At 41.7% G+C, this 16466-nt stretch overlaps 1 protein-coding gene across 2 annotated transcripts in view; it reads right to left on the bottom strand.

The window, feature by feature from the left end:
- The window catches only part of CLMP (CXADR like membrane protein), an 84278-nt gene that overhangs the window by 16450 nt on the left and 51362 nt on the right, over nucleotides 1-16466 (bottom strand). The window contains exons 1-2 of one of the 2 annotated variants that reach the window (XM_058544976.1): nucleotides 6715-6811; nucleotides 674-831 (exon numbers count right to left, since the gene is read on the bottom strand). In XM_058544976.1, the coding sequence (XP_058400959.1) occupies nucleotides 674-831; nucleotides 6715-6757 (201 nt within the window). In that variant the 5' untranslated portion in view covers nucleotides 6758-6811. Of the gene's footprint in view, nucleotides 1-673; nucleotides 832-6714; nucleotides 6812-16466 lie in introns of those variants that run through there. The other variant, XM_058544977.1, reaches the window with a different exon arrangement.

Genomic DNA, 16466 nt, shown 5'->3' with positions numbered 1-16466 from the left:
CCCAGTGGATCATCAGGAGCAGCATGCTACAAGTTCTGTTCACACTGCCAAAAGCTTATAAAAACCAGTGGACTATCATGGTGGCCCTCCCTAACCTGAACACTGAAGACCCAGGGACAGCTCCTTTATTTTCCAACTCTAGAACTAGTATCAGTTCTTTTGCTGGCCAATTATATATGTGTTAAACATTCATTCATGTCCTGTACTTGTTCCTTTGTATCATATGTTTATCATATTACACAATCTTAAAGCTCGGAAGTCATGGCTTTGTGCAAAGCTTAAGCATAGGCATACGGTAATGGTTTCAGAGGAGAAGGAGGGGCAGGCTTCCTAGTATAGGTATAGTTCTGGCTACTGGACTAGAGAATCAAGCTACTGCATCTTAGTCCTCTTCTTTGGAAAGACACTAATCATGCAGATTCCCGCCATGGGCAAATGATAGATGGCTTTCTAGTAGTTCTTGCTTACCCAAAGAACACAGAATCTCTTATCCTCACAACCCAAATACCCTTTCTTTACAGTTTTGTATGTAGAGTCTTTCAGCTATAAGCTGGATGAGAAAGCAATTCTAGCCCTTTCTGACCCAACAAGAAAGAATGGAGGACTGAGGAAAGGCAAATGCAGGAGGCCAAGAAGAGAGGAGGAGGGGGGCTCTAGCCCGGTGTGTACTTACCACATTTTGTTTTCCTTCATTATCGGTGAGCAGCCATTCAATATCCAGCGTGTCTTTTTCTGGAAGCCCCAGTTGATGGTGACAGGGCAAAGTGACCTTTTCTTCTGCCACTCTCTTGATCTCAGTGTGAGTCCCCAAGGTTCCAACATAGTAGGAAACTGGAAGAGGAAAACCTCTAATGAGTAATGCAGTGTGTGGAAAGCAAATATTACAACTAATAGTTATTGGATGTTCCTGCAGGCAAGGGGTAAGTCAAGGTGTTGGAAGAAGCCTAGACAAGCAGTGCCAGAAGTCCCAGGGTCTCACTCTGGCTCCTCCATTAAACTGAATTAATCATGTCTTCCTTAACCCTCTGAATTACACTCCTACTAATGCCTGTCTTTCCTACCTTGCTGAGTTTTTATGAACCATGAAATCACTCAGGTCAACAACAACTGTCTTTTGATCTTTCTGTCTCCCACTAACAGAGGCTTCTAAAAGGATGGAAACCAAAAGGGAAGGCAGGGCTTGGCATCCTCCCCAGAACAGGCTCCAGATACCAGTTTACTCCTTAGAGCCTTCTTAGAGATAGGTTTCCCTCCCAGACCTCTGAGTAAGTGCAGGAATGCCTCCAGGAACAAGGGGGCTCATATAGGCATTTTCTGCTTCCCTTAGGGATACACATTCTCTTATCTCCCCAACTTCTATCTCTCATTCTTTATAGTTTTATATCATATGGCTTTAAAATTTGCAGTAGCTCTTTCTATCAAAAACGAAATTCTGAGTTACCACATTTGGATCCTGTCTCTCCATCCATCTGTTATCCCTTTGACCAATAGGAATTCTGTTCCACTTTTGGCTTTCTTTACCTCTAACTTTCATCTTTTTCCAGGAATGGTATTCTGTCAGCAACTTTGGACTCCAAGCTCACCCTCTCTCCTTCCTATTAATCTCTCTTCATTTCTGACTAAGGCTCTGACATTGTTGACTGTTAAATCTACAGTAGTGATGACTGATGAACTGATGAAACTTCACTGGATTCTAGGGATGATGTATCTGGCATTCAAGGTGTGCGTTAGCTCTGGATCCTCCTTTATTTCCTTACACAGTAATAAAGAGGCTCAGCATGAAAATGATCTCTTTCAAGCCATTCACGAGGTAACAGAGTCATACAATCTCCAGGTTGGAAGAGCCCCAAGTGTCAGGGCTTGTGTGAAGTCCTCTCTCCTGGAGAGAACTCACTCTGCCACTTCAGAGGGTGTTAAGCAGGGAAGACCAAGGATCATGACTAACAGAAGCATATAAGCCACCTCTTTTATTCCCTGTTCATTTCCCAAAAGTGAATAGCAGCAAGTCTGTGGGAAGGAAAAGGGCCTGTATTCTTGCCTGCAGGGAAATGAAAGGAGGAAGAAGGGAGCAGGGGAGACTGTGGTTCTCTCTGCAGGGGGGCTGATTGGGCTGAAACTGCAGGGTTAGAGCCCTCAGAGGCATCCACCCTAAGAGAAGCAGCAGGTGGATTCCCAAGCTCCCTGGCAAAGAAAGGAGACTAGAGAAATCTGCTTGCCTAAGGAGGGGCCTTCACAGCCAACAGGATAAACCCCTTGTAGGGTCTTAACTGACATTCTCAAGAAAGTTTCTGTTATTTCTGTTTAGAACTTGAAACTGCAATGGGAGTGGCCACCATTTAGTTACCACTTCCTGTAGTTTGGCTCTTCACTGAGCACTTAACCCTATGAGGAAAGGATTATTATCCAGATTTATTGAGGAACTTTAAAGAGGAGATTAGTAACTTGCCCAAGATCACAAAACTCGGAAGTGACAGAGCAGGGACTCCACCCACATCTGTCTCACTGCAAAGCTCACACTCTGACAGGCATGCTATGCTGCTCATGCCCTGTGTTTTATGTGGCTTCCCAGATGTCTAGTTCTCCCATTAGCCTGTGAACTCCTCAAGATTAGGTGTCATTCACCACTGCATTCCCAAAGCACTCAGCCCAGTGTCTTACACACTGCAGGTGCCCAATAAATATTTGTTGGATTGATTTGAATCTAACCCATACACTCATTTTACCAACAAGCAAACTGAGGCCCAGGGATAAAAGAGCCAGCCTATGGTCCTACCACTCATTTAGTGGCTGAAATAACCTATATAAAATCCATTCTCCCTCAGTCCCCATAAAGCAACTATAGAGCAGCAGGGAAATTAGGAGTTTGCGCTGAACTAAGCTAAGCGTATAAGAAGGAGCTCTGGCTTCTCTCTCTGATCACTTTCCACTGGACACAACAATGCTCAAATGAAACCAGTTCTCCAGACCCCAAGCAAAGCTAGCAAACCCAGCACCAATTTGATGCTTACAGTAGGCACTTAACTACACATTGAATAAATAAAAACAAAGAATCAGCTATGAAAGTTGCCGATTTGAGCCACTAGAGGGAATCAAAGCCTCAGATTTGGTTGCTATCCCAAAAGGAAAGGAACACAGTGGTGGGTGGTGTGCTTTGCCAGAGCACCAAGTTCTATTTATACCACATTCAGAATTAAATACAGCATTGCAGGGAGGGGGGCACTCAATGAATAAAAATGACTTCACTGAAGCAGGGAGCCTCAAGATCAGAGTGCATGCACCTCTAGTCTTCCTTGAACCTTAGCCCCCTAGACTGCAGGAGGCCATGGGGATCCCAGCAGATTTCTCAGGTCCTTCTGTGCTTTTTTTGCCCACACCCGTGTTCCATAGCCTAAGCGGACAGGGGCCTTGGCTCTTTGTATAACTCCCAGGCTTGGCAGTGCGTGTGGGGGCTGCTGAGCATGTGTCTGCCGCCTGGCGGGTGAGTGAAAGGGGCAATCCAAACACTCAGTGGCTAGCCCTGGGTTCCCTGGGTATTGAAGGAGTCATCTTCCTTAAGAAAGACCTTAGAGATCCCCACAATTTAACTTACGAGGAAACTGCAGCCTGGAGAATTGAAATGTCAATCACAAGCTAGTTAGTGGCAGAACTGCAAGTAAGGGAATAGTCTCCCCTGGGTGTCTGGGACTCTTACAGCATTTGACAATGAGGAGAGGTGCTGGAAGGTGCCAGTGGTGAGGACCGCCTCCGTGTGCGTGTGCAAAATGCAGTCATGGAAGCCTAGGGCTCTCCGGAAGTGGAGGCTTCCGCATGCAACTCAGGCACTTAACAAAGGACCTTTGGGAGCTTGGGAGAATTACCCTCTCTGAGATTTAGTGTTCTCATCTGCAAAATGGGAATTAAGTGAGACACTGAGGTAAAGCGCCTAGTGATGGCACATAGGAGTCTCCCCCTAAAATGCTCTTCTGTACTAGAAGAAGGGGCTTTTTCTGAGATCACTGCTGTCTACATTCAGTTAAGATTAGTTTGTGGTGGGGCCGGCCTGGTGGCGCAGCAGCTGTGTGCGTGCACTCCGCTTCAGTGGCCCGTGGGTTCGCAGGTTTGGATCCCAGGTGCATCCCGGGTGTGCACCGATGCACCGCTTGTCAAGCCATGCTGTGGTGGCGTCCTATATAAAGTAGAGGAAGATGGGCACGGATATTAGCTCAGGGCCAATCTTCCTCAGCAAACAGAGGAGGATCGGCATCAGATGTTAGCTCAGGGCTGATCTTCCTCACACACACAAACAAAAAGTTTGTGGTTTTATTTTCTAAAGGGCATTTACATTTATTAAAGATTCTCATGAACCTTCAAGCCCTCCTGCAAAGAGATGGGTTAGAGGTAACTTTTTTCCCAACGTGAATACTTTTATATAACTGAGGGAAACTAAGCCACATATTTTGAAGATGAATCTATTGAGAAGATAATAGTAAAATTTTTAAAGGCAATTTCTATGACCAATTGACTATTCATTGACATTAAAACACTCACAATTGAAGTCTTTTTAAAAAATTTTATGTACAAAGCCAGGCGTAACTTTTAATAGAAACTAGGATGTTGCATTTAAAATATCTATTTGTCTCTTATTTCCCCGACAGAGAATTCTTCTGCGTCTCAAATACTTACTGAAGGCCTACAGGGCACAGGCTGCCTGGGATCTCATAGTTAAGTCTGCATGCTTACTCTCCAAAGAGATCCAAAGAATGGATCCTCCAGTGCTACCTCCATCAACACAGGCACACAACATTCCCCAAGGCCCCATCTAGGAGAGGCCACAGTGCTTGGTGCACAGGTTGAGAACAAGTGGGTTCTTCCTTTACAATTGAGTTGTTGGTTACCAGGCTGTGTAGACATGCAGTTTAAAAGTAACAAAGTTAGAGAGCTATAGTAGTGAGTGTCCCATGTTAGGTTCAGGAGCCGTGCCATTGACACTTTTTAAGGTACAGCAGGGCACCCGCTAATGGGCAGTTGAGGCATGCAGGCACCTTCTTCTACTCAGTGATTGTGCTTTTCTCAATGGACTTGTTCTCTTACCTGAATGGGAAGAGAATTTTCTTGTTTTGCTTTACACAGAATATTTGAGAAAGTGTCGGGGAAATCAAAATCACTGAATGTCAGTCAGAAAAATAAAAAGGACTTTGGAAATTTTAAATCAACTTCTCTCACTTTATGGATCAAGAAATTGAGGCTGAGAGAGAAGTGACTCACCCAACGGCCTCCTGATTTCTATGCTAACATATATAAAATTCTGTAGAGGTGTGTGGGTGTGTGTGTGTGCAGGCATGTACCTTCCAGACTGTTTCTGGAATACTGTATGCAATTCAAGATACAGCATGATGGATGCAATGGAAAGAGCATGGACTTTGGTGTCAGATAGATATGGATTTAAGTAGTGGCCACAAGACCAACTAATTCCCTGACCACTCTGAGTCTTTTTTCTTCTCTCTAAAATGAGCATAAAAACATCAACCGTGAGAGATTGTTGTAAGGATTATATATGATATATGTAAAATGCCTGGCACTGGCACATGGTATACAGTACATACGCAACAAATGGTAATTACTATTAATAATAATTGTACACACTGTACTTTGAAAAACAAGGAAAACCAGAAAAACATGCTGAGGAGGTGAAGCAGAATTGTGAGGAGTTTGGAAGTCATTTTGCTTGATAACTGTTAATATTTGGCCATATTTGCTTTGTCTCTTTCTCCGTATATATATTTTTTGCTGCACTCGTTAAAAGTAAGTTGCAGATAGCGCGACATTTTACCTCTAAATGTTTCAGCAAGCACCTCTTAAAAATAAGGATGTTCTACACAATCACAATGTCATTATCACACCTAAGAAAATTAATACTATTGTATGGAAGATGATTTCTGACAGGAATGGTTAAGGAAGACTCCGATGAGTAAGTGGAATTGAGCTAGTTCTAGAAAGACAGACAGGCTTTTCTTGCACAGACTTGAGGGAAGGAACAAAGCTTTCCTGGTGAAGGGAGCAGCTTGAGCAAATGGCAGCACCTATCCTCTCCTATCAGCTTCCTTCAAGCTCCCTCACTGTGAACTAGGGAAGTTTCTCTTCTGTATATTTTGTCTTCTCAACCCCATACCCAGCCCAACCCCAGAATCTCTCCAGCCAGCTCACTTTATGAGGTCTTTGGAAAAGGAAAACCGCATTCACTATGAGCTGCTAAATGGCTGATATATTTTAATATCTTCTCAAATACAAACGTGTATTTGATATTTAGAGAAAGCCTAAAGCTAAAGGAATGAAGCTTGCAGGTTATCAGTAGACTTGCAGACATCTGGAAATCAGTGTGGTGCCTTCTTATTTTTTCCTCACAGGAGGTGAGTATTTGTTTCTGGAGTCCCTAAAATTAGTGGTGTAGGTGCAAGGACCTAGGCAGCAGCCTGAGCTGTGGGCTTCAGCGCGGAGAGGGGAGGCAGATTTTGAGCTTCCTCCCCCTTCCCAGTCTGTAGGTTGGTTTTAGAGGAGGAGAGGGAGTGGAGAAGGGAGGAAGAAGATGGAGTAGGGGAGGAGGCTGAGCCAAGTAAGAGAGCAGAGCGGAGCTAGAGGTAGGAGGAGAGAAGAGGGAAAAAGGGAGAGCCTTGTACTGACAGAAGATAGTTGAAGTTTTCAGACTAAACACAGGCTGATTAAAAATGATCCACTCACCTCCCATGCCCTCTGTAAAATACTGTCTCAATATATACTCCATGTGTATTTAACCACATTAAAAAATCATGTTGAATTCTTCGCTTGTCAGGTATAGTCCTGGGAATACAAAGATGATAACAGTTTCTCCTCCCCCTTCAAACCATTTGAAAGCTAATGATTAAAAATACTTTACATTTATTTAGCAATTAACAACTCAGCTCATTCAAATGCAGTATCTCACGTGAGCCCCATGACACACGGTGAGCTAGTGTTATCACCTCTGTTTTACAGAAGAGAAAACCGAGGACCACACAGCTGAGGCCACACAGCTGATGGGTGGCACTGTGGCGACATGATCCCACCTCCAATTTTTATTCTATTCTCTTGCCCACACCAAAGGGCATTACCTTTGCCTTGAAATTGGCTGGCTGTAAACAAAGATATCATGTTGATTAAATGCAGATGGCACAGAGGTAGGTAGCAGAGCTGATCCGATAGGACACACTTAAGATCTATAATTATCTTGCTAGCTGGGATCCTGAGCCAAAAGCAAGATGAAATTTAATAGAGAAAAATGTTAAAAATTACAGCTAGACACAAGTACAGGGTGGGAAAGACCTGGAGGACCTGGGGTGCCACAAGATTTATATTGACCAGTAGTGTGATGTGGCTGCTGAAAAAGCCGACAGAGTCCGGGCTGCATTAATAGAGGTTTGATGTCCCAAACATGGGGAATGACAGCTTCATTGTACTCTGTATTAGCCAAACGAGCACATCCAGAACATCTGTGTTCAGTTCTAGATGCTGTACACGAGAGGGACATCGACCAAAAAGTTGGCATTCAGAGGGTTGTGACTAGAGATGATGGGGTCTGAAAAACATATCATATGAGGAATAGTTGACACAATTATAAGTGAAAAGTTAGGAGGAAGAAAAACTAAGGGGCAATAAGGTAGCTACCTTCCAACATTTAAAAGGCTACAAAACAAGTAATAGGCTTATTGGATATTGTTCCTGAGGGCAGAATTAGGTCCAGATGGCATAATAGATTCAACCATAAAATGATAGACTGAGACCTACAACACCTCTTTCCAGTTCTGAAATGATATGATTCTCTTGCAAAAGACTTATTCCATTTTGGCTTAATATGTTGATAGACTTTCTAACAGTCCTGTGTGATAGGAGAATGAGTTGGATCATTTAGTGCATTTTCCATTACTGGAATCATTCAAGTGGGAGTAAGTCAGGAGCTGTGAAGAGGATCCTTATATGTGGATATTGAACTCAATATTTAATGTCTTTCCTAACTCTAATATTCAATGAAATATTTATTGATAAATTTAATAAATATTCAAGGGACTGTCCTAGTTGAATGGGATGCAAAGTGTAAGCTACAAATGTATACTAATATCCGTTAATGTATTTTGTCACCATCAGTCTGCACTTACACAGTTTATACAAATGGTCTAGTTTTGTTCCATTGTCAACGTTACTTTTAAATATTGTTGAAGGGCTCTTTGAAAGAACTAAAAGGAACTGGCCCATGCAACTATAATATTTCTTTCCTATCTGTGGATGTTTTAATCCACAAGGGGGCAGAATTTACTTACAGAGGATTAGCCATGCCTCATCTTTAATATAGTTCTTATATTATTAGTAAAAAGAATTATAATTGACAAAGAATTATAGACTACCTTGGATTTAAACTTGATAGGCACTTTGTTGCCATTTGTAGTCATATGCTAAATTTCAGACCATCTGCATTTAATTTTGAAGGGCCATGATAAAAAAGGAAATCTTAGAAAATATAGTCAGATATTTGAGAGGAAATTTATCAAAGAAATAGAAACATACACTATTTTAATAACTTAAGGTCACTGTTTTAACTTTTTCCAACTGAAACGGATGTTTACTTTGAGACCAAAAAACTTATTTTAATTGCAGAATTTATTATGAAACAAATCAGTTACTCAGGTACTGTGACGTATTGTCTGTAGAGAGTCAATAGGGAAAGGCAAAGAGGGCAAGATCAAACATCTGTCCCAGATGGCTTAGAGGGACTGAGGAATCAGCAAAAGAATTCTCAGGGTCTTTGCGATCTTGGAGTTTGGTCTTTGTTCTAGGCCAGTATCATACTGAATTAAAAATTCCTGAAATGCTTTGGTTGTATGTAATCTAGGATCTCAAGCTTGGGAAGCCCAGCAGAAGGTCATTGTCTTGCCTTCAGGGCAATTTCATATTTAAAACTAGTCTGCTGAAATGTATCAAAACGTTCATATTCTCCTTTTATCACTGAGAATCTGAAATCACAGCAAAACTATTCCAAGATCTTGACGGGTCTGTTAGTATCAAATTTTTTATTATAGTATAAGACAGGATATTTCAGGATACCGAATTCTACAGCATTTCCTTAAACAAACACCTTATCCTCAATGCTTCAGATTTTGGGTGCTACAAACAGGAACATTGAAAAAATAGTTGACACCCAGAGGTGAGTAACCAGGAGTGCACATTTGTTCAATGAATATGTGTGGCACTCCTGTTACCATACTAGATGCTGCTGGGGATACAAAGATGAACAACATTGTCTTTTGTCTATGAAGAGATCACAACAATAGAGAAAACTGGCAGCCAGCAAACCTAGTTCAAGGCAGTGTGTGATCAATTTCGATGTGAGAGTCATAAAGGGCTATAGGTAGTCAGAGGAGGAAGATCACCAAGGTGGTCAGGGATGCTCCATAGAAAAGGAAATATTTTACCTGAGCCTTAAAGAATAGGTTGGAATTTTAGCAGCTGTAAATGATAGGTGATGCCAGTCCAAAGACTGGGAATGGCAGCCTGCCTGCTTAGGAAACCAATTGCTAAGCTGACCTCAGCACTTGACAGATTGGAACATTGCCGTGCGCCCTTAATCCTGACAAATTCTCAAAGACTGATTAGTAATATCACCTAATTAGCATGTAAGCTGTGCCACTGTCCTACAGACTGGGCGTTGACTATCTGGGAGTAATGTTTTATTCTGATTTCTCTAATAATAACTGTCGGGGGAAAAATACCAACCTGGTCTACAGGGATCACTCTGCGACTCAGAAATACACCAGTTATCCCTCAGAATTCTGTCCTCAGTAATATACTAGTACATGTTCCATGCATGTATTCATGTTCACATATGCATACACATACCTGTCTACAGACCCCACAAGCATGCCTGTGTCAGTACACAGATCAGATAAGAAGGTGTGCCTTTGATTCTGAGACTCTCTGAGAACTAGATCTCTTGCTAACCTATTTCATTGGCATGTCTATTTATAGCCTCTATCTCATTCTAAATGCTAAGTCGCTTTCTAAATCTAAATCTTTTATTACCTTCGGCGAGAGATTTGAATACAGGGGGAAAATTAAAAATAGACACAGACTTACTCCTGAGAGGGCAATAGTCAATTTTTAGGGATTCATGGCAATGGAGAATTGAGATTATGCTGGTAACTAAAATCCACTGATAAATTAAAGCTTCAATTCAGCCTTTAACTTTACCCTCCCTCTTTCATCTTCCTATTAACAAAGAAGATGACTGGTCTGAACTTATCTCTTTTCCCTCTCAGTCACCCTCTCTAGGGACAGAAGAGCCAGGAAACAAACAAAATGATAGATAGTACAAATTTGCCATCCAATATATTTTAAAATCCCCATATGGAAGCATGTATTAATAATAGATAATTTTTGAACACTTATTATGTGCAAAGCATTGTACTACTTGATTTATATTGATTTCCATTTTTAATCTTCTCAGCAATCCTGTGAGGTAAGCACTATTATCCTCATTCTACAGACAAAGATACTGAGACGGAGAGACTAACTTGCCCAAGATCAGAAAGTTAGTGAGGAGTAGAGCCACGATTCTAATCCGGCCATTTTAACTCTAATACCTATACCCTTAACAGTATATTATACTGTCTCCCAGTATATGTATTTAACAAAAATTTTATTGATCTAGAGTTATGCTAGTATTTTTGTGAGTTCCCTCAAAGCTTTTTATCATCTTCTTTTCTACTCTTGGTCATGTACAGAAATGCTGTTAGAAGTCTAGATAGTGGTTACTCTTGGAGGAAAGGCTAGTGAGTTGAAGGGAACATGGGGAGGCTTCTAAGGAGGTGGCTATGTTCTATTCCTAGATTTGGGTGCTTATCACTTGGGTATGTTCATTTTATGAAATTCATCAAGCTGTACACTTGTGATTGTGCATTTTTCTGTGCGTATATTGTACTTTTTATTAATTACCTATTGTTGCATAACAAACTTTCCCAAAATTTAGTAACTCAAAACAACAAATATATCTTATCTCATAGCTTCTGTGGGTGAGGAATTGGGCACAGCGTAGCTAGATAGCTCTGGCTTAGAATCTGTCATGAGGTGCAATAAAGCTATTGGCCGGGGCTCTGGTCTGATCTGAAGGCTTGACTGAGGTGAGGAGAGTCCATTTCTAAGCTTACACATGTGGTTGTTGGCAAGTCTCAATCTCTCGCCACATGGGCCTCCACAGGGCTGCCTCACCACATGGCAACTGGCTTCCTCCAGGGTGGGTGATCCAATAGAGAATACAAGAAAATGACTAAGATGGAAAGTCAGAGGAGACATCTCATCACTGTGACCATATTCTATTTGTTATAAGCTATTAAATAATTCCAGCCCACACTCAAGGAGAGGGGAACACTAGGAGGCAGGAATCATTGGGGACAATCTTAGGGGCTGCCTACCACAGACTTTAATAAAAGTTTAAAAATTATAAATTAACTTCTTCTGCCTCCTTACTCACAACGATAATCATTGTCTTATAGAATTGAAAATGCTTTAACCAATTCACTAGTTTTTTGGTAACTACAACATCCCTGAAGAGTAGATTATGACATGAATTCTTCTTTCTGTTTTATAGAAATGTAATAATAAGCTTGATATTACTACTTTTATGTTTGTATAGCACTTTTCAGATTTCACAATTCTTTCCCATACATATTTTGAGTTTTGTTTTGCAGAAAAAGTGGGAATTGTAGTTTAGTGTTAATCTGAAAGTACTCTGAAAATTATAAAAATGCTTTATAATATTAATAATATCTAGCATTTATTGAGTGCTTACTATATGCCAGTTATGTAGGCTAAGGGATATGTATATATATAAATATATATTTATACCTAAAAATTCTTTTAATCATTTAACCCTATGAGGCAGGGCTTTGCCTCATTTTACAGAGCAAAACCTAAGACTCAGAGAGGCTAAGTAATTTGCTAAGATCTCAGAGCTAATAATTGGTAGAGCCAAAATTTAAACTCAAACAATCCGACTTCAGGCCTCCTATGTTCTACAAATGGTGTAAACCATAACCTTCGTATCACTCTGGTAATACATTTTCCTGGAATATGTCATGGGGAAATTTTTACAAAAGTTGTCCCATCCTGATCTCAGGTGGGATAAAAGGAATTATCTTGAAAGATTATGGCAGATAGAATGTGCAAGACAGTAATTCCCCATATGGCACTTGTATCCAACATTAAAGAATATGGTAGTCTTTCTCCAAGAGGCTGATGCTACTGACCTATGATCATTTGAATAAAGTGGAATAAATTCTTACTAATTTGTTCATGAAAAAGATGACCATATTCATCAGACCATTCATTTAACACAGATTCTTTTAAAAAGGCTTAAAAATAATCAGTGTGTTAGATAAGTCCTTAAAGACTACAATAAGCTCTAATATGCTTCTTATATCAAGTGTGTGAGCATAACTATAATCAGGCCTAGCTCATGCTTCACAAGAAACATCTCAGAGCTTCTCTTTTCCCAGAAACAGATAATGGCAATTAAAAATCTGGACCTTGGGGCCGGCCCCATGGCTTAGCGGTTAGGTGAGCGCACTCCGCTGCTGGCGGCCCGGGTTCGGGTCCCGGTTGCGCACCAACGCACCGCCTCTCCGGCCATGCTGAGGCGGCATCCCACATACAGCAACTAGAAGGATGTGCAGCTATGACATACAACTATCTACTGGGGCTTTGGGGGGAAAAAATAAGTAAATAAAATCTTTAAAAAGAAAAAAAAATCTGGACCTTGATCTGTATGCTACTTAATGATGTTTTGCAGATAAATCGGCTAAACCAGACTTCAGCTTCTCACATTAAGGTGGTAAGAATAGACCCACCATTGCAATTTAGCTCCATGCACCCAGTATAAATCCCTGCAGAGAATGTCAGGTCTCAGCAAGGGAGGATTTGTAATGCCAAGTAATTTCCCCTAACTTTACTTTCTTCCTGTCATTCACCCACACCCAAATGACTCAAATGGGTGCTTCATGCTTATTTATTCATTCACTCACTCATGTATTTATTCAAATGACCTAACTATGAGTCTTGGCTTTGGCTTGCCAGAGGATTGTCTTCCAGATGATCTGTGCATTTTCACCAGTGCAGCAAACAGGTTCTGGCTGACGTCCCTTTCTCCCTGCCTTCAGACTCAGTGTACTTCATACTTGGAAGAGAGGAGTGAAGAACAAGAATTCACCCAAGTGCTTTATTATTTAAGATGAGTGGTTCCCAAAACCAGTTAATTATTAGCATCATTTAAAAAGCTTTAAAAAACTTTTTTGAATAATGTAATATAAACATTCTATTCTATTCTGTTCTAAATTTTATTTATTTTTTTTTCCCCCAAAGCCCCAGTAGATAGTTGTATGTCATAGTTGCACATCCTTCTAGTTGCTGTATGTGGGACGCGGCCTCAGCATGGCCGGAGGAGCGGTGCGTTGGTGCGTGCCCGGGATCTGAACCCGGGCCACCAGCAGCAGAGTGGGCGCACCTAACCGCTAAGCCACGGGGCCGGCCCACATCTGTTTATTCTTTTACTTTCATTTTAATGAGATTTGGGGAGGAAACAGAAAATCACCTGTGTTCAATCTACCGCATTACCTAAAATACCAGTAAGTGATCTGGGGGGCAGGTATTGTCTTCTATATGGTAGGCATTTTCTCTGCTCCATTTTTGAGAATAACTAAAAACTTGATAATATCTGTGGCTTTTTATCCTCCCACTTCCCCTGTTCAACAGATAGTCGTCTTTGCAGGGTTCTGTCCCTCAACTATGATACTGCTGTCTAACGCTGTGCCCAATAGGACAGTCCTTTGAGAACAGAACTGCTTGTCCTTGTCCTCAAGATGCTCCTGTCGGAGACAGGGTGGTCACATTCTTGCTGGAAAGCATTTCTGCTGCAACACTCTTTGCTCAGCAAGATAGCAAAGGAGAAAGGAAGCTTCTGTTTCCCAGCAGATTCTCTCTTCTCCATAAGAACTTGCCTGAGAGAAGGGTACCAGAAAAATGTGAAAGCAAATCCTCATCTAGAATGAGGAAATTATCAGTCATTTTGCTAATTTTGACCTATGAAACCCATAGAGAAAAAGTGTGTGGGGACTTTTGTAATGTCGTTTCCTTCCTCCCTCCCTCCCTCCCTCCCTCCTTCCTTCCCTCCCTTTCTTCTTCCTTCACTCTTCCTTCCTCCCTGCCTCCCTTCCTTCCGTCCTCCTTTCTTTCCTCCCTTCCTCCGTCCTTTCCTCCCTCCCTCCCTCCCTCCCTTCCTTCCTTCCTTCCTCCCTCCCTCCCCCCTCCCTCCCTTCCTTCCTATTCACCAGGCATGTTGTATTTAAGCTATTTTGGTTCAGGTGGGGGGAAAATGAAGCAAGGTTTTTAGAACACATTAACGAAGTACTGCAGAAATCCTAGGGATGAAGCCGTCATGCAGACATAAATGAAGCCCTGTTCTGCCCGGCAGAGCTCCTTCCTCCACTCTCATCACTTTTGCTGCATTTGCAGCTTGGAAACCCTACCAGAGACTGAGGGCTTCCTAGGAAAAATATTTGTTTAAATCTTTCATTTTCTCTGTGGTCTTTAAAAGCCACTGTGGTTCTAAGTCCTGGAATCAGCTTTTCTGGGCATATCATATTGGCCTCCAGCTGTGACCTTTCTCAGGGCATGAACTCTACAGAACTCTAGCAGAGATCTGAAGATTTTCGTTTATGAGAAATTGGTGGCAAGCCCTATGAGGAGCTGCATGGGACACGCAGGCAGATTTCCTTGACCACTAGCCTCCGTGTCAACCACTGAACCAACAACTTGACCATGTATTATGTTCCAGTGTTGCACAGAGAGTCTGTGAAAGATACAAGAGTAGGATTAACACCGGATTCCTGATTCCTGCCTACATGGAGCATCCAATAGAGCTGTAAGTTGTATGAAAGAATCAGAGAATAGGCAGATAATTAGCACAAACTCTAAAGCCACAGCTCAGAGGAGATGGCAACCAAGGAATAATGAAAATCAGTGAAGGAAGTGAGACTTCCAGTCGGATGAGCAACAGGTCGAGGGGAACTTTGCCAAGGCAGAGAGGCAGGAATAGTGCTGGAGTGAATTGATCACTCAGGTTGGATTGGAAGGGAGCACAGAGGAGAGAGCAAGTCATTTGAGGAGAGATTCAAGAAAGGGAGGCTTCTAGAGAAATACTATTTGAATTGGCCCTTAGAGAACAGCTCTATGTTTTTTTGGTTGTTGTTTTTAGTTTAACAATAGTCTCTGTTTTTATTTTCAATTTTCCCAGCTGACTGGTTTGCCATTCTTTGAGATTAATTCAGAGGCAGCTGGAGACTTATTTTTGCCCCTCACCCACCCACCTAACCCCTCTTAAATCTCCAAGCTTTTGGTGGGCTGTAGTGTCACAGGTGAGTGAATTGAGATAAAAAGGGATTTGGATATATTTCATTCAGCACAGGTCTGTCTGGCAGCAGAGGCCTAAAGTGCCAAATCCCTACTTCCCTGGGTTGTAACTGTGAAATAATCTAAGAGCCATCGGCCCATGTCACTTTTTTGTCATATCTTATCATTTCATGTCCATCATTCATTCATTTAACAAATACTTATTGAGTACCTGCTGAGTGTCAGACACTATTTGAGGTGCTATGGATACAGCAGTGAACAAAATGGATATTCTCTCTTTTTTGTACTTCTCAAAAAGATATGCTCATCTCCCTGGGGGTCATGGGCAATGTGACAGGGCCACACAGAGTTATAGAATAATCATGCAATCAGTATTTTATTGGAGTGTCATTTTACTAAATGGCAAGTAATTGAAAACAATGCCCTGTATTTAAAATATATATATGGAGTAGAATCCAAAATTCATATGCATTTTTAAGCTAAAGCAAGACTTTAAATAAATGCCCTCGTGGCAGGTTGTTTTGGATTGTGTTCCCAAATCCCCAGAGGGGCACATGCACGCTTCTCTGCTTTTAGGAGCATTTTGGTGAGAAAGTTCGCAAAGCATTGCCCTACTTAACAACCTCTAGTGGCCTCACCACGGCCTGCAGGATCAAGTGGAAACTCCTTCGTGTGTGTTCAAGGTTCTTCCAGACACGGTCCTAGGCTACTTTCCAGGATGCACTCTTCTTGCTTCCTACGGCAGGAGTGGCCATTTCCTAAACACGTCAATTACTATACACATATGGAGCACCCACTAGGCTCCGTGCTGGGGTGGGGGTTCATATATGACAAAGACACATCCTGTCCACAACCCACAAAGAGTTACTCATGCTCTTTATTGCCTCACCTTCCCTTCCTGGAAAATCCCTCTCCTTCTTTCAAGGAGCCAGCCCAAATATGTTGCTTTGCCTGAATAGCATGAATTTCTTTTATCCATTTTGCATAGTACTCAATGGACACTTCTATTCTAGTTTTTACATTTT

This window comes from Diceros bicornis, chromosome 7, assembly GCF_020826845.1.
Source record: "Diceros bicornis minor isolate mBicDic1 chromosome 7, mDicBic1.mat.cur, whole genome shotgun sequence".
Taxonomy (NCBI): domain Eukaryota; kingdom Metazoa; phylum Chordata; class Mammalia; order Perissodactyla; family Rhinocerotidae; genus Diceros; species Diceros bicornis.
The sequence above is the reverse complement of the archived record's forward strand: the minus strand, read 5'-3'. Positions and strand labels throughout refer to the sequence as shown.